At 45.4% G+C, this 23,379-nt stretch overlaps 2 protein-coding genes across 6 annotated transcripts; one reads left to right on the forward strand and one right to left on the reverse strand.

Moving 5' to 3' along the window:
- The first annotated feature begins 75 nt into the window (after positions 1-75).
- Positions 76-2,693, forward strand: C9H6orf120 (chromosome 9 C6orf120 homolog). The gene is made up of 2 exons (XM_055536211.1): positions 76-217; positions 357-2,693. Exon 2 carries the CDS (start codon positions 399-401, stop codon positions 951-953), a length of 555 nt encoding a protein of 184 aa, XP_055392186.1. The 5' UTR covers positions 76-217; positions 357-398; the 3' UTR covers positions 954-2,693.
- PHF10 (PHD finger protein 10) lies at positions 1,822-23,009 on the reverse strand. Of its 5 annotated transcripts, none has more exons than XM_055536207.1 (12): positions 22,991-23,009; positions 18,848-18,954; positions 16,425-16,555; positions 15,696-15,779; positions 14,702-14,835; positions 14,463-14,612; positions 13,789-13,898; positions 11,715-11,868; positions 8,080-8,235; positions 3,427-3,535; positions 2,981-3,169; positions 1,822-1,958 (listed from the first exon to the last, which is right to left on the reverse strand). In XM_055536207.1, the coding sequence occupies exons 2-12, from the start codon at positions 18,898-18,900 to the stop codon at positions 1,873-1,875; spliced, it is 1,356 nt and encodes a 451-aa protein (XP_055392182.1). In that variant the 5' UTR covers positions 18,901-18,954; positions 22,991-23,009; the 3' UTR covers positions 1,822-1,872. The 5 variants fall into 5 exon arrangements, with proteins under 5 accessions (XP_055392182.1, XP_055392181.1, XP_055392180.1 ...); XM_055536206.1 differs by lacking the exon at positions 22,991-23,009 and adding an exon at positions 21,765-21,914 and having other exon boundaries at positions 15,696-15,773; XM_055536205.1 differs by lacking the exon at positions 22,991-23,009 and adding an exon at positions 21,765-21,914.
- Between the last annotated feature and the right edge of the window lie 370 nt (positions 23,010-23,379).

Consider the following 23,379-nt stretch of genomic DNA (forward strand, 5'->3'; position numbering starts at 1 on the left):
TCGCGATAACCCGGAGTCAACGCACTGCCCTAGTCCGGGCTCTGCCTCATTTCCGGGCGCCGGTCAAGTTCTAGCGTTCCTCACTTCCGAGCGCCGGTCAACTTCCGGGCACCGCTCTCTTCTGAACGCCTCACTTCCGGGCGCGCCTGCCTTCCGGCTCCTCCGGCGCGGACGCCCGGCCCGGAAGCTCCCGGCGCGGCGCCTGCGGGGAGAGGAGGTGAGTCCCGGGGTGGAGACCCGCCCCGCCGCCCGCTCTGTGCGACCGCGGCGCGCTCCCCTCCTCTGCCCCTCCCGCCCCCGCGCCCCCCGCCGAAGCGGCCGGGACGCGCTCAGCGCCCCCCGTGGTCTGTCTGCAGGACGCTCGCGGATGAGCACGGCCTCCGCCTGGCGCCCCCGCCATGGCCGCTCCGTGGAAGGGCGCGCTTCTGCTGCTCCTCGCGTCGCAGGCCGTCTCCTCGGCGCAGGCCTCGGACGAGGAGGAGGTGCCCGAGGGCTGGGTCCTCCTGCACGTCGTGCAGGGTCAGGTAGGAGCCGGGAACTACAGCTACCTGAGGTTAAACCACGAGGGGAAGATCGTCCTCAGGATGCGCAGCCTGCGGGGCGACGCGGACCTGTACGTGTCCGACAGCACGCTGCACCCCAGCTTCGACGAGTACGAGCTGCAGTCGGCCACGTGCGGCGCCGACGCCGTCTCCATCCCCGCGCACTTCCGGCGGCCCGTGGGCATCGGTGTCTACGGGCACCCGTCCCACCTCGAGAGCGCGTTCGAGATGAGGGTCTACTACGACGCGACGCTCGAGCCGCATCCGTTCGGTGAGACCGCCTATTCGGACGGTACTGATGCGAGTCGCAAGCACGCCTATGCCCCGGAAGACGCGTCTCAAGAAGAGGAGTCGGTGCTTTGGACGATATTAATTAGTATTTTGAAGTTGGTACTTGAGATTCTTTTTTGACTCGCTTAACATACTCTTTTAGTATAATACTCGTTATCGGCGAAGCTGAGTGCACCTCGCTGTGAACCTAGCTACTCTGACCTGGTTGGCATTCTGGTTACCTTTTCTGGGTGGGGGATGAAAGGATAAAGCCATAGTTTCGTTACCTCAGTCACTTCAAAAGTACGCAAAGCAGCAAGCACATGTTTTAGTAAAGCATCAAAATTCCTGTAAAAGGAATATGCACAATAAAATGTTTAAACCCCACTTTGATTAGTTTGTCAGGTGACTAGATGATTGCAGTGATTTAGGGTTTTACTCGAGAGACTCAAATAAATTAGTGTGTTAGCTTTAAAGAGTTACTGAAAGCAAGTCTGAAATGTAATCATTTCTCCACACTTGCCTGACCGTGAACTAAAGTCCCCTGTTTACACCCGAAGTAGAGACAGCACTTGCTGCCCAAACAGGATCTCCTGGTAGGCGGGTGGTGTCCCCACATGCCGGTTAATGATGGTTCTCAACTCAGCTGCGCCAGATCTCCTCAGGTTGTAATTTTATCATCTTGGGCCCCTATGGAAATTCTTTCGTTATTAAATAACTGCTCTGCTACCCATGGTAGACCAGAAAGTACAGATTAGGAAAATTTCATGAAAATAATAGTAACTTTTAGGTTAATGGAATAATAGTTATGTATCTCTAATTAAGCTGCATAATGTTACCACTGAATTTCTGGAGAGAGCGAAAGTACTAAGAAATAAAGACTTTTTGCAAGATGGAACTATTTTTCCACTTGGTTTCCAGGGTGAGAGTGACTTATAAATACATTTGCAGATTTTAAGCACGTATTTCAAAATCTTTTATTAGCATAAAAACGAGAACATTGTAAATAAATGGGCACCAAATACGTCATTTAATTGCATATTACAGTACTGGGGTCAAACTATCCCTCTTTGCTGTTTTTCCCCCTTCTGCCCACTTTCCTGGGTGTTGGGGGTGCTCGCTGACAACAGTCACAAATCCAGCGACCTAGGAGAAAAATTGTTAGTTAATACAGGATGAGACTTAACTTTTCAGGACTGAGTTTTAACACCATTGAGCTCTCGTCCCTTCGCTAAGGCTACTGAAATCCTCCCTGGGTTTCTGGCGGCACCACTTCCCTTAAGGCCATCACTGTCCATGCCCCGTGAAAAGCGCCAGGGGAGGGGAGGGTCGTGGGGGAGCTACATGATGATAGGCCCCTTGAAAAATTATAGTCCTTTCTGAAATCCAATACTACCATACGTTAAAAGTTCAATCATACAAATCCTTATATAAAACCTATTAACTGACTTTGGCTTATTTTTATGCATCTCAGCATCCCCTAAAGTCCTGGTGTACTAAGCTCACATAGCACTTTAAAATATCAAGTATTGATAGCATTATGATAAACTGTACAACATGCTTGACCTGAGTTACTATAGAACTCTAAATAATTATTTAAGTTGCTTACATCTCAATTCCCAGGAAACCTAGGCATATATTTTATAAAGTATCAGACAGTGTTAACTATGCAAATCAGTTCTAAAATTACACAATTTTATATATAATGTTTTAGTCCAATTACTGTGATTTATTCTTTGATTCTGTGTTCATTCTGAAGTTATATGGAATTGTTATGTTGCCTCAGTTTACAGAAATCTGGTTTAGTATGTATAAAGGCATATAAGTCATTTTGTTAAATTTCTAAATGACATATAAAAATAAAACCAAGGCTTTGAACAAGTCGGTGCTACTGCCTTAGCTCTGTCAGTACAGCAACACTCGCGCATCTGCTACACTGAGCTCTGCTTCCAAACTCGCAGGCCGTCTGCTGCCTCACTTGTCCTTGGGCAGCTTGTCTAGAGATGAAAAACAGGTGCACACGACCATAGCTTTGGTCACTTCTAGTGAATGGAAGGGTCTCCAGGCCCTTCATGTCATCATGATATTTATGCAGCCTCCGAAAAAAAACCAAGTGCTGGAAGAGTCCCTTCACTCAAAGATAATGTTCCTTCTTTTTCACTCTTTACCTGATGGGATAGCACCAAGGCCCACACAAAAAGTATGATAACCTCTGTCACACACATCACAGAACATCATTTCTTCTTCGTGGTGGGGTTGTCCACATATAATGCAAGTCTTACACTCCATACACTGCCATGGGTAGGTCTTAATCATAGAAACAAGCTCCATGGTCATATCCAGGCAAGAAGGATGGCCTAAACCAAAACCAGTATTAGTTTTATTTCACACGAGAATTTTTACTTAATATGGCATAGTAAAATGCTAGTTTGCTTGAACTTCTCAAGAATGGCTACAACGTTTTAACTGCCGAAGAGAAATGGAAACACAATGTAGAAGAAAAGACAGGGACGTTTTATGAATCTGATGACTGGGTCAAGCCTAGCTGACTACTGAGAACGCTCGTTTTCAAAGCAACAATCAGCTTAAAGTGTGAAGCCGTGTCCGTACTTACCACTGTTATCACACTGGGAGCAGTGCACAAGCGGCTCAGCCTTCCCTCTCCTGCTGGACTCCTTACCCTTCAGACAAATCCCACACAGAGCATTTGGAATGACCTTTGGCTGGAAGGGTAGAAGAGGGCTATAAATTCATGCCAGAAGAACCTACTATGGGTTCAAAAGGAATTATTACTGTATTGCCTTATTTTACTTCCAGTAACTTGTTAATGAGGACCTAACTTGCTAACGAGGACCTTGAAAGAGATAACCTGACACCAGTCTGCCTTCAACATACAATGGCCTACCAACTAAAGCCTTAGGCTTCATGTTTAAATTTTGTCAAAGGCATGATCTCATGAGCATTAGATACATCATTCCACACTCCCTACATACCAGTAAGATCTGTACAATGACCTGGAGGGAATACTAATACAGTGTCAACCTGCAGTGTTAACTGAAAGAAAAATGCAAGCACCAAGAGACTACTACAGTGGACTTAGGCTTAATCCCAGACACATGACTCCACTGTAAGCAGTTTATATGCTGATTCTGTTTAAAAGCTGATGTTCTCCAAAGTCCTGAGACTGCTTCTATAAAATCTAAGTTACAAAATCAGTTTTTTAACATTGTTAACTGAAAGGTTCCAGGCATACACTGTCATGTGCAGAAAGGTTTGTGGGAAGCCGAGTTGTTTAACTTGTTCCCTCTGCATATCCCATACATTAACAGAGGAGCCGACACTTAAGAGAAAAAGTATTCACTATAACTAACAAAACGTAAAAAAGAAGTAGTTCTCAGATGTGCAAAAGATAAAATGATCACTTAAAAAATATGCAGACACCCCCTATATTTCAAGTACCATTCATTTTTCAGATGAAAAACAAACAATACAATGAAGGCATTTGGGCTTTAAAAAAACACTTGGCAAAACATGGGAAAGAACAAAGAAGGTTCCTAACCCTAAAATTCGGAGGGGAGGGGAGGGGAACAACATCACAGCCTTGACCATGGTAGCGCGATGCTCACTCACGACCTGAGCATGGAGCAGTGGCGGGAGAGAGCACAAGCAGGGGCCAAGCAGGAAATGCAACTGGGCGAGGACACGTTCACTCACTCACTCACTCATATAAAAACCGGGAGAAAAAGTATGAAATGAAACGGGGCCGAGGGCACGTTCACTCACTCACTCACTTATATAAAAACCGGGAGAAAAAGTATGAAATGAAACGGGGCTGAGGGCATGTTCACTCACTCACTCACTTATATAAAAACTGGGAGAAAAAGTATTTTAAGTAGAAACATTGTGTCTGTTTTATTACAACCCAAACAACATCTTATATTTCCATTCCCTAAGTTACTGAACCAAGGAGGATCCTAAGCAGAATTCCAATTTTGCATACTGTTACTCCAGCTTTGAAATGTCTCGCTGCCACCTTCAAAACCTGTACAGCCTAAACAATATGTTCTTAATTCTTTAGGTTTCTTTTTTCATTTTAATTATCTTTCTTTACAAAAGATGACAGAGGCATTCAAAAATAATTTTTGGCTTATTTATTTAAAAAAAAGTCAACCTTATACATAAATATAATAAAAACAATAACTCTATAAACAATCACAAACGTCTCTACAAAATAATAAATATCATGGAAGTTAAAACATACATATAAAATGTTACTGTTAACTACTCTATATCTCCTGTGTATCTTTATACCCTGCTCCCCAACAAAAGGATAGTGTCACATGCTCAAACCTCCTAAGTCTTGCAGTGTAGTTACCTCTGCTGTAACTGCTACATTCTACCCATAAGGTTCTCACTGTGTTTTCTTACACCTAAATAAAAAATAGCTAGGAAGTGCACTTCTATGATCCAAATTCTGGTGCAGTTATGATCAAATCTGTAACTGCCATAATATACAGCAGAAAACTACCTCTCAATCCACCAAAATAAGAAATATCTTTTGGTTACGGTACCTGCACTAAATGTATAAGATATTTAATACTTACACTTCAAGTTAGATACTGGCATACTAAGTACTTTAATATTTTTTCAGTAAAGTCAAGGAAGTAACCACACAATATTAAAGTCTGAATCGAGAACTCCTCATAGGAGATCCTTTACACAAATCAAAAGGAGTAAAACACAAAGCTAGTCATTCACATTCTAGAGCAGTTCAAGTTCTACAATCATTAAAATATACATTGGACACCTACAATAAAAGGACACCAAGAAAATTCTAGGTTTAGTTCTAAGCTTAAAATCATAATGTTCTGTTAAACCACTTAAAGTTTTTCTTACCCAATAGTCTTCATCTTGATGAAAAGAGGGAGAGAGGGGTGGAGAGGGAGGGAAGCAGACAGAGACAGAGACAGAGCTCTGCAGCATGTTTATCATTGTGCCACAGCTCAATATGAAAACATACTCTGTTCACTCAAGCCCCCAGAGCTCTCTCAGAAGCCACAATGCTCACATCCAGGACTGTACACGTCTAGTGTCTCAGGGTTTGCGGAGGTGATGCAAGAGGAAGGGGCCAGCATGTGGAACTCCCTGAAGGTTAATGAACGGAACCTCACGTATGTCTGACGGAGACAGTCCTACTCCGTAACAGCAACAACATCAAAGTTTCACTATTGACAAGAAAATTAAAAATATTCTGCCTAACAGTTCTCAGCATCTCATATAAAAGGCTCGTGATACACAATTTTCCTCCTTGAACACAATCAAAGATAGACTTTCATGACAGCACTAATACTAATAGATTTTAACTATATACTAATAACCCAGGCCTGAATCCTAACAATTATGCTTTAATTGCAGGTTAATGTAACCTAAACAATACTGTCCTACAAATTAAAGGCAAGCACTAGTGAATACTATTAAGCAAGACATCAGATACATTATAATTTTTCTTCTGCATCTTAAAACACATTTATATGTATGACCTTCAGCTTCAAGTACCCTAATAATTAGGCACGTCTTGGCTTATTAATACTTTTCGTAGAGAGGTTAACTTTTAACAAACATGTTCACATTAATGTATGAAGTCTAGATACTGGCTGTTCCAAACTGTGAAATACCTGAAACATTTTTAGTTACTAAAAGTGTTCACAGAAGATTATAAAATGCTCATTCCGCATATCCAACTTCCTTGAGTACTATCAATTTAGGTTCATCTATGTGATTTCTTCTGTCTTAAATCAATGATAGTCCTGAATAGTTCTTCATTTTCAACCTCTATTAGAACGTCTATTTTAATATTCTTCCTTGTTTAGCCCATGATTAAGCCAGGCTCACTGTCTGCAAGGCCCCCTGGCGCTGACAGTGCGCTCTGGGCCACAGCTCCCACTCCCGGCTCCTCACAGGCCAGAAGCACACTGTGCAGCACACACAGCAGCTAACTTTCCAGAATTTAATCTTTGGAGTTCATCTGCTTTCAGTTATCAAGCATTAATTTAAATCTTTCATAGATAAGCTCTATATGTAAAAACAAGAACAAAATCACATGGTTGCAGCCTACTGCACCGTCCTTGCTGAATGGAGCTGGGCTGAAAAAATATGCACTTGAAAGCTGATGATTTACTACGGAATACGCTAACTTGTTAAGCTGCTTTCTTACTGTAGGAAAAGGAGGCCACGGACTCTAAGAAGGGCTCTGCTTAGGCTGGGGGGACACTGGTCAACACCCTGGAACCCGTGCCTCTGGACAACAATCCACAACCCTGGCCTGACATACACAAGTGTTCAGCAACTCTGCTCAGCACAACTTTTTGATCATCTTACTCTAAAACGCTCCTTCAAAACACCTTCATAATCCCATAAAAAGCAGACTGATACACACCAGACTAAAAACTGTGTATTTTACTATTACCATTCAAAACATAAACTTGCAGCTAATTCTACTCCTTTTACGATCATCTTAAATCCCCACATATGAATGAGGCTCCTCACCTCTCACCCAAGCCTCTGAAGGAGAAGGGGCAGACAGCAGAAAAAAACGCTAGAAATAATACTATTGCTGATAGCATGCTACCTGACTGAGAAGAACCCGATAAGAAAGTTAGGAAGTGATAGCTAAGCCAAATCACCTTGCCAGATAATGTGTAAATCCTCATCACAGGATTGCACAGGGTACTCACCAAGGTGAGGCTACAAAATTACATTTTACTACTTTCCATTGCCGAGTTAGCTGAATTTGGCAAATGAATCAAATAATTCTCAGACTGAACCCAGATCGCTGTTAATGAAAGGCACCACAGAAATGCAACTTTTCTATGAGGACTTCCTACTGCACTGCTCAGCGTTGCTAAATACCAGGAAGCTTTCAGTGTCAGACAACGACGATTTTTACACTGAGGAAACAAAGTATTAAGCTCTGCCTATTAGATCACTTTTCAAAGACTCATACTTGCCTGGTTAGTACGTAAAAAAAAGATTCTCTTATCAGTTTTACATATACAGAAAACAGACGCTAACCCATAGCCAAAGTGACAGGAAAGCCACCAGGAAACTAAAGCAAGAAGAAGGAGGCTGACGGAGGGCACACACCACAGGAGAACAGCTAGTGAAGTGCAGCAGCAGGAGCTCCACAACTTTGAAATTCAAAGTTAAAATATTTCAGGGAGAGAGGCTGGTCAGGAAGGAAGCTGAGTCAGGGGCTTTTTTCTTCTACCTTGTACCCAGGAACTGACTTGGACAGTACAGAACGTTTGGAAGCATCTTTGCGTGGAGCGGCAGCCTTGTCCCTGGGCCTCTGTCTTCCTGGCAAAGGCTCCTCCTGGCCTTCGGGAAGGCCTTCCCCCTCGGACACGTTGCCAGAGGAGCTGTCCTGCAAGTCAAAGGCACAAACACAGTCCCTCGGAATTCATGCAGATTTGAGTCTGAATTCTGAAAACTACAGAAAACATCCAGAAAAAGTTTTAAAGTTCCATCGATTTCAAAATAAAAAGATAATTCCGATCTAAGAAAACATTTCCAGCGGAGAATAAAATAAGTTAAGAATCACTTCTCCATCTTATAAACACATTATAGCTAATTCCATTTATATCAGCTAGTACCTTAACTGACTTTGTTTTCTGACTGAATTTGACAAGAACAGAACTATTACTTCAGTTATTAGTACACCACACAGCTTCAACACCATTTTACCATGTCACAAGGGAGAATACTTTTTTCATACAAAAATATTCTTTCAAAAAACTGCTTGAAATAAGTGTGGGCATTTTTACTAAGTAATAAAGGTCATTAAAGAAGTTCAAGCCCAGAATCGTGTCTTCATAATATTAAACTATGCAAAGCCAATTATCGTCAAGTATTTACAACCATATCAGACATATTAGGTTGGTACAAAAGCAACTGAATCATTGAAATTTGCCTTTGATATTGGAATACATTCTTAAATGTGGTTATGTTACACATCATTTTAATGTTCACTACTTTATGTTTTTTTGCTAATGACACTACTGTTTGTTTTATATTTATTCTAGACTATAAAATAAATACAAATATTTTAGACTATGGGTTTCCCTGGTGGCTCAAACAGTAAATCATCATCTCCTGCAATGCAGGAGACCTGGGTTTGATCCCTGGGTTAGGAAGATCCCCTGGAGAAGGGCATGGAAACCCACTCTAGTTCTCTTGCCTGGAGTATCCCATGGAGGGAGGAGCCTGCACAGCTATAGTTCATGGGGTTGCAAAGAGTTGGACACAACTGAGCAACTAACACTTATGACTATGGAAATAATTTTAGACAAAAACCAAACTCGAGTGATTTTCTTATTTGAGTTCAAAATGGGTCGTAAAGCAGAGGAGAAAACTCATAACATCAACTGGTTTGTCCCAGGAACTGCTAACAAACATACAGCGCAGTGGTGGCTCAGGAAGTTCTGCAAAGGAGACGAGCGCTGAAGATGAGGGGTGTGGCGGCCAGCCACAGGAGGCGACAGCCGAGAGCCATCATCGAAGCCAATCCTCTCACGTAGTTTTAACTACACAAGAAGTTGCCAAAGAACACAACGTCGACCATTCTACCATCACCTGGCATTTGAAGCAAATTCAGTTCAGCTGAGTTCAGTTGCTCAGTCTTGTCCGACTCTTTGTGACTGCAGCACGCCAGGCCTCCATCACCAACTCCCGGAGCTTGCTCACACTCCAGTCCACTGAGTCAGTGATGCCATCCCACCATCTCATCCTCTGTCGTCCCCTTCTCCCCCTGCCTTCAATCTTTCCCAGCTTCAGGGTCTTTTCCAATGAGTCAGTTCTTCACATCAGGTGGCCAAAGTATTGGAGTTTCAGCTTCAGCATCAGTCCTTCCAATGAATATTCAGGATTTCCTTTAGGATGGACTGGTTTCATCTCCTTGCTGTCCAAGGGACTCTCAAAAGTCTTCTCCAACACCACAGTTCAAAAGCATCAATTCTTTGGTGCTCAGCCTTTTTTTATGGTCCAGCTCTCACACCCATCAAGATGAAGCACGTTGGAAAGGTGAACAACCTTGCTAAGTGGGTGCCTCACGAGCTGACCCAAAACACAAAAGCATCGTTTGAACGTGGTCTTCTCTTATTCTATGCATCAACAATGAACCATTTCTCCATCGGATTGTGATGTGCCACAAAAAGTGGATTTTATACAACAAACAGCGACAACCAGCTAAGTGGCTTGACCAAGAAGCTCCAAAGCACTTCCCAAAGCCAAAGTTGTATCAAAAAGGTCACGGTCACTGTTTGGTGGTCTGCTGCTAGTCTAACACACTATAGCTTTCTGAACCCCAGCGAAACCATTACATGAGAAGCACACTCAGCAAATCGATGAGACGCAGTCAAACCGCAGCGCCTGCAGCCGGCACAGTCAGCAGAAAGGCCCGGCTCTCCTCGGCACGCCCGGCCACTCGCCACACAACCGACACTTGGCAGGCGGGCCTCATCCGTCACATTCACCTGACCTCTCACCAGCCAACTGCCACTTCTTCAAGCATCTTGACAACTTTTTGCAGGGAAAACCCTTCCACAAGCAGCAGGAGGCAGAAAAGGCTTTCCAAGAGTTCGTCGAATCCTGAAGCATGGATTTTTACGCTAGAGAAATAAACTTATTTCCTGTTGACAAGACTGTGCTGCTTGTAATGGTTCCTAATTTGATTAATAAAGATGTGTCTGAGTCTACTCATAATGACTTAAAATTCATGGTCCAAAATTGCAATTACGTTTGCACCAACCTAAATATTTCACATGTTCCAACCTTAGGAGTTCAATAATAATCTAATTCCTCATTTTTTTATTTAAAATTTCTAATTAGAATAAAAACGTCACACTCCTCTAAATTATGAAAATCAAAAAAGATTAGGTTACCCTAAACCACCAGACAGACATTGAGACGACTCCTGGGAGCACGAGGCACCTCATTTTCTCTAGTGATGTGTTTCGTACAGGTGCCCAGATTCACACACACACTCCCACCTACACATGCACCCTCGTGCTTTAAACGCAAAACTGAACAATGTTGTGTGTGTGTGTTTTAATATTTTTAAGTATTATGCGCATTTCATCCCATTATTCTTTGAAGTGCATTTCTACCATGTAAACGTAATATATCACCCATTGTGGACATTAGATTTACTTCTAATTTTCGCTGTATTAAATACTGTTAACACTCCAATGGGCATCTTTTTCCTAAATAAATTTTGCTACCATCTCATCAGGTTCTTTGTATAAATTCTATTCGTGTATTTGCCAAGTCAAATTCCGTGGAAGTTAAAAAACTTGCTATGTACTATGAAAATGCTTTCCCAGTAAAGTTTTTCCCAGAAAAAAACTGGATTAACTGACACTCTCACTAGCAGCAAAGGAGAATGTCAACCTCATCACCCCCTCATCACAGCACAGTATCTGAAAAGCATCTTTCTTTACGCAACATGTAACAATAAGTGCATCTTAGATGCTGTTAGTGACAAGGAAATGCAGTGCCCACGCAACGCCAGCACAGCCCCAGGCTCCGGCTGCCTACAATGGCAAGTGTGAAATGGCCACTGCGGATGATGCCGTCACTGCTGGTGATGCCGTGCTGATAAAACCCACCCTGTACCACTGTCTTCTTTGTTCTCTTCAGCTCCACAGAGGACACCAGGGTCCCCACAGTCCTGCAACAGCATTCTGCTACTAAAAAACATCATGCAGGACAACCTAACGCACACCATGTTGGTAACCGTAACGTTTCCCAAGAAGAGGCCACAGACTATGGATTACACTCCAGGGAAGCCATCAGCAAAATTCAAAGGGAGAGGAGACACCTCCTACTGAAGGTAAATGCTCTCACCGAAGTGCCTTTGCTTTTCCGTTTCTCATCACCTCGACCATCTTCGGCATCATCTGAGTCACCATCGCTCTCAAGAGCGGGGAGCTCAGGGTCGAGGGGGGGCTCGTAAAGCGCTGTGTTTAATGGCAAATACCGCAGCTCATCCGGCGAGTACCTAGGGTTCAGAGAGAAGGTTTTCCATTTTCCTCTATTATTAAATACAAATGTACTAATTCTACGATAATAGCCTTAATATTAACCCCAAATACTTTTGAAAATGATTAGAGGCAATAAATAATTTTTTCACTTTGGTGCTCAAATAGGGACATGTAACCAATAAAAAGCCTAAACGTTTTTTCATCTAACAGTGTAAAATATACATTTGACTCTTATTATCAAAAGATAAATGTCTCTCTCCTTTACCCTCAACACCCCCGTCAAAGAAATGTCAGCAGTGAAGGATGAAACTGTGGCCACACAGAACCGGGCACAAAATCCAGCTGCCTGACGCCCTCGCCTCCACCGTCCTGAGTTGTCACTGCCTGAGCCCCTCGCCTTCACACGTGAAGCAGGCACGACAGCAAGTCCATCGCACAGAGCAGACATGAGCATCAAATAAACTGGCACAGGGCAGTCGCAGCAGGAGGGCACAGACACTGTTTCAGAAACACAGTTTCCAGGAACACAGTATTTAAAACCAGCTAGTGAAGCAGGTGTTCTAACCGTGATCACCTCTTTCCTCTAAAACTAGGGACCGGCAACCCCCAACCCCAGGCAGCCGGCACGTGGCCTGCTGGTCATGTCCGCGCTGCCGCCACAGGACCGCACCACAGCTCCACCCTGGATCCTCAGTTGGGAGTGGACACGGACGAGCATCCTCCTCAACCAGGGCATCACTCCAGAAAGCAAAGAGCGGGGGCACACAGGCCTATCACCCAATAATCTGCTTCGTCCAAAATGAGAAACGTTAAATTTGCTGACACGCTGCTGCAGAGCAGCAGCCAATTCTGACTCCATATTGAACTGTTTCTTTGACTAGCTTTTCGTTCCTTTCGTTATTATAATCAAACAGAATGGCCTGTCTCAGAAGACCCTACCCCTCTACATGACAAAAAGTGCCTTTATTCAGAACGCAGGGTCCACCCATAGATGGCAGGAGGGAAGAAATTAACACATCCCCTGCCTGAGACTTGACATTCTAGGAGATGTTTGCAAGATTAATTAATGGTCTTTTTTACTTTGCTTCCTCACCTCCCTCCATCTCTGATGTATAAAAGAACCTGGCATCCAGACCCTAGAAGACGTAGCCTGCCATCCACTCGGTCAGCCAGCTCCCCAAATAAAGTCTCTTCCCTGCCTCAACCCCTTGTCTCTCAGATTCACCGGCTGGCCGTGTGGTTAGCTGAGTAAGCTTGGACTCTATAAACACCATGATTTAAGTCTGACTTTCAAAAGTATGATACTGTGGTCTATTTTAAATACTACTATCTAAAGAACATTCTCTCTCCTAAAAACGTAAGAGGACTCAGGAGGCAAAGGCTGAGACTGACAAAAGTAGCTGGTTCCATCCAGGTTGGGAAGAAGAGACCCGCGTCACCCTCACAGCCAGAGCGGAAACAGCAGCCAGGGCCGGGCAGCACGAGCTCTGGGCCGCCGCCCTCCTCCCCGCAGGCCACGCCCGCCTCTCCAACTCCCCCTGCTTCTGTGACCACAGACTCCAGGGCTGCGGGGGGGCGCTTGGGGGAGAGTTGGGGCATCTCCAGCCAGCGCTGCCGGGCTCGGACCACGCTCAGGACGGACCACGCTCTCAGGACGCCCTCGGGACAGCGGTCTGCAGCTCTCCCTGGTTCGCGTCCACGGAAACGCGGACAGGTGAGCAGGGAGGCAGCATCCCAGGCTTTAGCAGCAGACACTCAAGTTCAGTGAGAGCATTCTTCACCACAGAACGGAAGAAGACAGAAAACACTGACACAAATCTTGTACCTTTTACAGTGATGCTTACAGAGCTAAACACTTCTAGGAGACAAACACAAGGCTCTGAAGTCTCTCACCAACACCAATACTAACAACAACAACAAAAAACCCCACCGTGTACCTTTTGTAATATTCCTGGAACTGTCCGGGGATGAGGGCCACCGGGTAAGAACTGACCTTGGTTCGCTCTGTTGGTAGCACTTTGTACTTCCCTTGAGGCACCTGGATAACCTGAATTAACACAAAGAGAAATACAAACCTGATTCCGTGCACAGAATTAAAGACTTTAGGAAAACAGCGCCCTCCTGCCCTTAAAAAGGTAAGAGACGTTAGGAGCTGTGGCCCAGGGAACAGCGGCGTTTCTAGAGCTACAGGCGCACGTGCTGGCTGTTTACCCCGGCCACTAAGGAGAGGCAGTGTTTCTGCTCACCACGTATGGGCTACTTAAGAAACCTTTTGAGCTCAGCTGCCTTGTCTGTGAAACGGAAATAGTACCAGTTTCACCTCCCGTAGTAAGGATGAGAAGTGCATGAGCTACTGTGGAAACCTCTTCTGTCCACCCCAGCACGCAGGAAGCTATTCAGTTACCAGACCCCTTCAGCAGCATGTCCACCACAAAGCAAGGAACGCATCACACACACAGATGAGAAGCAAACACCAGGCACACTGAGACGACAGCCTCGCTTCAGGGAGAAGAGGACACACTGCTGGCACAGAGCACTGCGACAGGGGCACTGCACGGCCCACGGCCACAAGCGACTGAGGTTCAGGGCTAGTGAACATTAGCGAGCCTACGTGTGTCTGTAGGTCAAAATAAGCTCTCCTCTCTTCCATTCGCTCCCGGTTTAAGTTGCTGTTAAATTCAGCTGCTTTTTTCGCAGCTTTCTTAATGTACTCAGGCACTTTGCTGGCTTCAACTTTCTGAGTATTCTGTTGTTGCATTTGCTGAAATAAAAATATTACAGTTGGAAGTCACATCTAACTTTATAAAATGTGATTTCCCAAACCAAAATCCTGGTTACCTCGATACTTACAGAGTACTCTTTATAGTGATCTGTAATTCGTTGGCGTTCTTTTTCCTGTAGAATAACAGAATATTCAGCATGTTTGGCTGGATATTCTTTTATCATTAAATCAATTACTTCATCACTGCGCAACGCTGTTAAACCTATTTCAGACAAAAAAAAGTAAAGAAGCTCTTTTAAGGTTAACTGAACATACTGATTGTCAAGACTGACTTTCCTTCAAGCTACTCAACATAAAAGCAGCTTTCCAATATTCAAAGCAAAATATGTTAATACACTCAAAAATTAGAAAAAATAATACTCACAATATAAAATCAAACAGTTATAAAGAAAGAGATTACCAAAGTTGCAATGGCAAAGAAATCAATTTTTTAACCAAACTTTTTTAAGACTCCACGTACTGTATACAAACATATATCCTTTTACTAGAAACAACGGCTAAATAATAACACACACTAACCACTGGCAATTAACACGGTTATCAGGAGAGAAGACACAGACTTCATCAATATACTTCCATTCTTAGCCTTCAAATTTGATTTACTAGAAATATTATAGAACCAATTCAAATTTCACCAAAAGCATCAGCACACATGTGAGTCATACGAACAATTTTTTAAACTCATAGTATGAGATTATACCAATTGTTGAGATGAACTCCTGTGGTTTTATATTAAAAAGCTGTACTAATATATTTATGAAAGAAAAAGTACAAATAAAGCACAGAGACAATTACACATAACTAAAAACTGAGTTTTTTAAGTATTTAACTAATACTTTTAAAAAGTACTTTACAAATTTTGGACATAAAACATACACACACTTTGATGACTATGTGAAGGTTATTAGGAAATGATAGTCTCTTTTGTATTTTAACAAGAATCAAAAATGAAGTTAACAATTTAGCATCTAAATAATTCAGTCTATTTATTATTAGTTTTGGTTAAGTATTTAGGGGAAGAAGACAATACTCATCCGGCACTGCTTCGCAAGCGTTCACTACCTAGAGTGCACTGCGTCTCCGTGATGACGTTTAGCTCTCTCAGGTACAATTTCTCCTTATGAGACAAATCTCGTCGCTCTAAATCTCCAAAAAAAAAGAACAAAAGACTGTTACAAATAGTCTTTTGCATTTGTAACGTTATGCATTTATAAAACTTTTAAAAGCTTAAAAAACTGAGAAAAAAAAATTTTAAGTTAAAATCTTCATGGATTTTAGAAGTACCTCCTGTTCATATTCCAATTATTATTAAAAGAACACACAAAACAATCTTACAAATCAAAAAAATGAAAGTTAAAATAAAACTGAGAACAGAATAATCCAAAGCAAGAAGGTAAAACAAATAACTATATTAAAATAGTTGATGAAATATAGCCTTTCTCAAGTTCAGGTACAGCTTAAGTAGCTACTCCATTCCTAAGGTCAAGGAGCAACAGTCAAGAATCAAAACCCCTCGTTCATTAACGTGGTTACAAATTGATTTTTCCCTGCAATTTTTTTCCAGGAAATTCACCTTCCTCGTTTTGCTTGTAAATACGTTTATCGGGCATAAGAATGAATTGATAGTAAACAGAGAAGGTGAACGAGAGCTGTAAATAAAATCAGCCAGCAGCAGAATATAAAATATGATATAATCTATACTCAAATACTCAGAACTTGACAACCCATCAAAAACAATTACTATTAGTTAAAAGTTAGATTTAATTTGTTATATAAACTAAGACTTAATACCTGGATATTTCCGTTTAAAGGAGGTCACACCCAAATATTCACTGACTTGTTCTTGAAGCATATAGTATTCTCCTGTTTCATCAGGTGGCCACTTGTACTCTATCAAATTTTCTGCTGGATAGTAGCTAAAGCTAAAGCACAGAAATATATATTATGCTTTAAATGTGGCATTTGTAAAATTTAAATCATTTTAAAGGATATTCTTTTTTAAAGATTTTTGAGATTTAAGGATTTGGAAAAACTGTTTTAATTATCTAAATTCTCATTCAGTCTTCTATGATTCTGTATTACAAAGAAGTTCCCATGATTTCATGTGCATCCAAGAAATTACAGAAGAGGAAGAGAGAAAAGAAATGACCATCTGGAATACCAAAGCAAAAGAGCACACTGGAAATAACATTTTCTATGTGTCACAAAGAACAGAGATCACAACTTCAGGAACACAGGCGACATTTTTAGCTTTTGCAAATCAGGGTAGTGATACCAGTTCTGAATTCTTTCTTGTGGGCCTAGCCCTCAGAGCCACGATTTCATGCACCCAAAGTATAAAGTAATCAACTTCTGTTTTCCATCTGCTCTTCAATGAATCACAAACACTGAGAAAGCAAAACTCTAAAATCCTATTTCTCAATAAACTATAAACCACAGACTCCACATGCCCAGGAGCAAATCATGGACCGAGTCTGATGGTGCCAGTGCACTGCAGACCAGTCCCAATCCTGAAGAGCAAAGACTACAGACGTCTGGACCTGTCCTATTCAACCTCTAGATTTCATCAGTGGACAATATAGGTAGAATAGAATATGATTTTATGCATCTATCCAATTAAGGCTTCCCTGGTGTCTCAGACGGTAAAGAATCTGCCTCCAATGTGGAAGACCCGGTTTTGATCCCTGGGTCAGGAAGATCCCCTGGAGAAGGGAATGGCTGCCTACTCCAGTATTCTTGCCTGGAGAATCCAAGAATCCAATGGACAGAGGAGCCTGGTGGACTAGTGAGCAACCAACACACACACACACAAACAAACACAAACATCAATAAAAGACAAAAGAGTTTTCTCACAAGTGGTCCTGGGAAATTGGACATCCAAATGGACATGTATGAAACAGAACCCTTGTACCTGATGTTGCCTGGAAAAATGAATTGAAAAATGGACCGGTGTGACCTAAACATAAGAACTAAAACTAGGAGACTCTTAGAAGAAAACATGGGGGTAAATCTTCATGATCTCAGATTTACTAATGGATTCTAGATATGTCAGCAAAAGAAAGAGTAAATAATTTGGACTTGAGCAAAACTTAAAATGTTGTGTATTAACAGAATGAAAAATCAACAGAATGGGAGAAAATATTTGCAAATCATATGTCTGATAAGAAATTAGTATCTAAAATATATAAAGAATTCCTACAACTCAACAACAAATACAATTTAAATATGGGCAGAAAACCTGAATAGACATTTCTCCAAGAATAAACTAATGGACAGTAAGTACATGAAAAGATGTTCAATCTGACTAGTCATTATGGAAATTCAAATCAAAATCACAATAGATTCCACTTCACACCTTTCAGAATGGCTATCATTAAAAATAAAATGGGAAATAAAACACGCTGGTGAGGATGTGAAGAAATTAGAAACTCTGTACACTGCTGGTGGGAACATAAAACGGTGCATCCACTATGGAGAACAGTTTGGCAGTTTCTCAGAAAGTTAAACACAGAGCTGTCATGTGACCCACCTACTTCACTCCTAGGTACACATCCAAAGAAGCTGAAAATGAGGCCTCTGATCAGATATATTTATACCCCAATGTTCAAGGCAGCACTATCCACACCCCCAAAAATATGGAAATAAGTGTCCATCAACAGATGAAAAGATAACACAGAGTATAATTCTAACAATGGAGTACAATTTAGCCTTAAAGAAGGAAATACTAACACAAGCTACAACCTGGATGAACTTTGAAGAAATTATGCTAACCAAAATAAACCAGACACAAAAAGACAAACATTGTATGATTCCACCTACGTGAGGTACCTAGAATAGGCAAAGTCATAATGACAGAAAGTAGAACGGTGGTTGCCAGCGGCTGCTAAGGGGGGAAATGGGAATCTTATAATGTAAACGTTTTGGAAATGGATGGTGGTGACGGTCACACAACACTGTGAATGTAATTTATGCCACTGAATTATACATTTAAAGGTGGTTAAAATGGTGAATTCTGTGTGTATTTTACAATAAAATTTATTTCTTTGAATTGCATTAAGTAGCATAAAGCGACTTTGGTGTTCTACAGTCCTTAGTAATTGCCTTTGCCAGGGCTGGGGGATGGGGAGGAGAGAGCTAACACAGAGAAAAGACACACAACACAGAAAACGTTAAAAGTAATGAAGCGGCGATTAAAAGCAATGAAGCGGCGATACCCAGGATCCTGGCCGGCCGTGTCGCAGCTCCTGCAACTGTCTCCAGAGCCCATCCGCCTCCGTTTGGACGGCTGGGTCCCATCATTTGAAGTATCTTCATGATCATCCTATACATTCAAAAGATGAAAAAAATAACTGGACAAAGAACAATAAACAAGGGAAGATTATGTAATCCTCTCGAACTTGCTAAAGGCTCAACTTGAAGGCTTCCTAAAGATTATACAAATGATAACCAGGGACAAGAATTTGGCCTTGGCAAGACCTGGAAAAAACCAAAAACTAATCTTCAATACAAATCAAAATAGAAAATTTTCAATAAACTTGTAGGTCTAAATCTACTTTTCCTTTCTTACCAAGAGGTTAAAATGCCTTCTGCTTTGAAAAAACACATCAAACTGCTGGAATACTCTGAAATTAAAATAAACATTCCTACTCTAGCTAGGATAAAAATGTATGAATCCATTACTGTTTAACACAACTTAGAGCTGGTTTATTCTAATTGGCTATTTCAGATACTTATATCCCTGTGAAAAGGACACAAAGGAACAAAAACAGAGGACCAATTGTTATTTTTTTCTTATATTGCAAAAATTCAGCAAAAATATACCAGAATAAGATTCATCGACCAATACAACACACACTACCTCCCCAAAAGAGGTTTAAAACTTTTTAAAGTGACATTTTCCATTATGTGACTTTATCAAGGTTGTAAGTTAGACCATTTCATTAAGGAAATGAATGATGGATCATATATCAGGAAATTAATTTAATCACGTTGTTGTTGTCCCTAAGGCAAACATAGGGGTAAATCTGTTTATCGGACTCCTTTGTGACCCCATAGACTATAGTCCCCCAGGTTCCTCTGTCCATGGGATTTCCCAAGCAAGAATACTGGAATGGGTTGCCATTTCCTGACCCAAGATCAAACCCGTGTCTCCTGCATTGGCAGGTGGGTTCTTTACCACTGAGCCACTGGCGAAGTCCAACCACATACTAGCCAAGGCTTAAATAAAAAAGATTAAAAACAAAGAAAAAATCAAGGTAATCTAGCCTCCTAAGACAATACAATTTTGTTAAATATCATGAATCTAAGAACACAGAGGTAGTGAGTATGTCGGTCAGGCACATCAAAGCTGGACTGCCTGGAATCGTACTGGGCTGACCGCCCCTCAGCAGCTGGTGGTTACCCTCAGTGGGGAGCCGCTCCCGGCCTGTGGAACGGTGACGACAGCGGTGACCGTATTGCTTGGCCAATGTGGGCATCAGGGTTAATACACGAACTAATCAGAGCAGGGTCTTGCCAAGTTAAGTGCCCAGGAGAACTTAGCTAATATGACTGCATTGATGATCAAGTCTCAAAAGGCTCCCTGTTAGGAATTTACTCAGATTCTTTACCAAATAGCAAAAACCGTGGAATATTCTCCTTTTCAATTCTTAGAAAATAAGTATTCAGTTGAAGAGTTCTGTATATTCCTATTAAGATAAGCAACCAGGTAGGAGATGGAGAACAGCCTAAATCTAGTATATATTCGCCAAAAACTTACATTTAACAATGTCTCTCAATTGAAACATTTTAGTCAAGAAGCATTCAAGTATCATTTCTCTTCTATTTTACTTGCTTCTGAGCATTTTAAGAATTTTTATGTCCATTTGTTTAAATACCTTTCCCTTAGCTAAAAAAAATTGTATACACTTAAAAAGTGTTAAAAAGTTAAAAATGGAAAGTCCTCAAAAAAGCTGAAAGCACAATTTCACATGTAGTGTTTGAATTTGCTATTATGAATTCTAGGCAAATGTGTTATTCCATATAGTGAATATTAGAGAGGGATAACAGCAACGTATTTCCTAACAATATGATGGAATACGATTAAAAGAATTTGCCTGCAACCTGGCTATTGACAGAGAAGTCCGGGTTTTAAGGCTTCCCACCTCTAAAGTCAGCACGTGCATTTCAGAGTCCTGGGTGGCTCTCACCTTGGGATTAAACACATTTCTGAAGGTCAGTGGACAGGAATGTGAGCAAACTCGGGGAGACGGTGCAGGACAGGGAAGCCTGGCGCGCAGCCGTCACTGGGGTCGCAGAGAGTCCGACACGCCCGAGCGGCTGCAGCCCCGCCACAGCGGCGGGTCCCAGAGGCGGGCTGGCCTCCCCGGCTGGCTGGGCTCGGCGGCTCCGGCCACCCTCGGGCCCGGCCCGGCTCCGGAAGCCCGGCCTAGAGGAGCCCGGCGCCCGGCGCGCCCCGGGAGGAGGGGCCGCGGCCCGGGGCCGGCGCGGGAGAGGCCGCAGGCTCGCCGGCGCCCCCGGCCCGGCCCCACGGCCGCCGACACCGCACCCCGGACGGGCCCCGTTACCGTCCAGCTTCAGCCTTCCGGTTACCACTCACATGCGGACGTTTAAAAAGTCGTTCCCTCACAAACTACCCAACTAACTGAACACGACGTGGTTTACTAAACGCTCATCCTGACTCTCCACTCATCTTTGACTTTCAAACACGAAGTCCGCCTCACTTCCCTAAAACAGCACAAACGCCGAAACCAAGTCGGCCTGAAGAGAGCAGGGCGGCTTTCTGTTGATTTCGCTCTTCAAGTTCAGTTCATTAGCCGGCTCACTTGCTTCCCACTTGTACACGTCGCTCCTCTTTAGGAGGAGCCCCAACACTTCAGAAGGGCACCGCTCCGACGAAGGCGCTCCTCAAAGCGCGCAGGGGCCCAGACCAACGTGAGGACAGCGCCCGCGGCGTCCGAGCAAACTTTTATTTCTTCGGAGAGCGGGCTGCCCCGGGGGGACGCGCTCAGGGGCGCCTTCGGGCGGAAACCGCCAAGAACACTCGGGACCGCGGCCGCGCGGGTCCCGCCGCCCCTCGGGCCTCCTCACGGCCGCCCCCAGGCCCCGGCCCAGACCCGGCCCGCTCCTCACCTTCGGGGACTGCGCTCCGGGGGTGGCCGGGTCGCTGTCGCACGGCCGCGGAGACAGCGCCGTCCCGGGGCCGCCCGCCGCCGCCATCAGCCCGAGCGCCCCGCGCCGCCGCCTCCGCCGCCGCCGCCGCCTCGTCCCGGCCGCCGCCGCCGCCGCCGCCGCCGCCGCCGCCGCCGCGCGGGCCGCCCGCCGCCCGGGCCCCGCCCCCTCCGCCCGCCCGCCGCCCGGGGGCCGGCCCCTGCCTCCGCGCGCCCCGCGGCCCGCCAGCGCCGCCGCCACCGCCATGGCCGCCGCCAGCGCGCCGCCCGCCGCCGGGGACTCCGCCCGCCGCTCGCCGCCCGCCGGGCCCGCCGCCGTGCGCGCCCGCGGGGCCCTCCGCGCCCTCGGCCGCCGCCGCCCGCTGCGCTCGCCGCCGCCGCCCCCCGGCCGCCGCCCTCGGCCGCACGCAGCCCCGGCCCGCCGCCACCCCGCCTCCCGGCCGCCGCCGCAGCCCGGCGCGCTCCGCGGCCCCACCTCCCGCCGCTCCCCTCAGCCCCCAGCCCCGCCCCGGCCCGCCGCCCAGGGCGCGCTCGCCGCCGCCGCCGCCCCCTCCCCGCCGCCCCCGGCCCGGCCCCTCACACGTCAGCCCTCTCCTCCCACCGCGCCCCGCCCGGGCTCCCCGCCTCTCCCCTCCGCCGCCAGCCTGAGGGGCGCCTCCCCGCCCCTTCCTTCCTCCCAGGTGTCCGCGCCCGCGTCCCCGCGCCCGCTCCTGGGGGGCCCCGGCTCTCCCCCACCCCTCCATCCCAGGTGTCCCTCCCTCTCCGGGGTCCGCGCCCCCGTGCCCTCTCTCCCTCCTGGGGGTGCCCGCCCCTCCCCCTCCGCCTTCATCCTGAGGGGCCCCTCCCCGCCCCCTCCCTCCCGGGTGTCCGCGCCCCCGTCCCCTCTCTCCCTCCTGGGGTCCCCGCCCCCCCCCCCGCCTCCCCGGCGTCCGCGCCCGCGTATCCTGACCCGGCGCTCCTCGCCGCCCTTCTCTTCCACCTCCTTCCCGAGGGGCCCGACCCCTCGCCCCCTCGCCCCCTCGCCCCCTCGCCCCCTCGCCCCCTCGCCCCCTCGCCCCCTCGCCCCCTCGCCCCCTCGCCCCCTCGCCCTCCATGCGGGGTTCCTCCCCGACCCCTCCCTCCCGGGGTCCTCGTCGCCCCGCCCCCTCCTCCACCTTCCGGGGGGTCTCCCCGGCACCCTCTCTCTACCCGGGGGGCTGCATCGCGGGGGCCTCTGAGGGCCCCGGCTCCTCTCCTCGCGTTCCCGGTTCCCAGTTGATGCCTGTCGTCCGCCTTTGTTCTCTGTTCGCGGCCTCGAGCTCTCCGGCGCTCGTGAACCACCTGCCAGGGAACGTGTCCTTGCCAAAGGCATCCTCAGCTTGCTTTCACTTGAAAAGTTGATCCACATCGACCTTGGTGCGTGCGGGAGTCCTCAAACTTAGGTGAAATTTAGGACTCTGCTGGGATGCTGCGGATGCAGAAGCTCCCACCCAGGACGTGAGACCGCATCGCAGCGGAGCATTTCGGGACCATACCGGCCTCATCGGATTCCCTCTCAGCTTTTTCTGGCTGCGTAGCCATAGCCCTTAGTTTATCAA

The sequence above is a fragment of the Bubalus kerabau genome, chromosome 9 (genome assembly GCF_029407905.1).
Source record: "Bubalus kerabau isolate K-KA32 ecotype Philippines breed swamp buffalo chromosome 9, PCC_UOA_SB_1v2, whole genome shotgun sequence".
Lineage (NCBI taxonomy): Eukaryota > Metazoa > Chordata > Mammalia > Artiodactyla > Bovidae > Bubalus > Bubalus kerabau.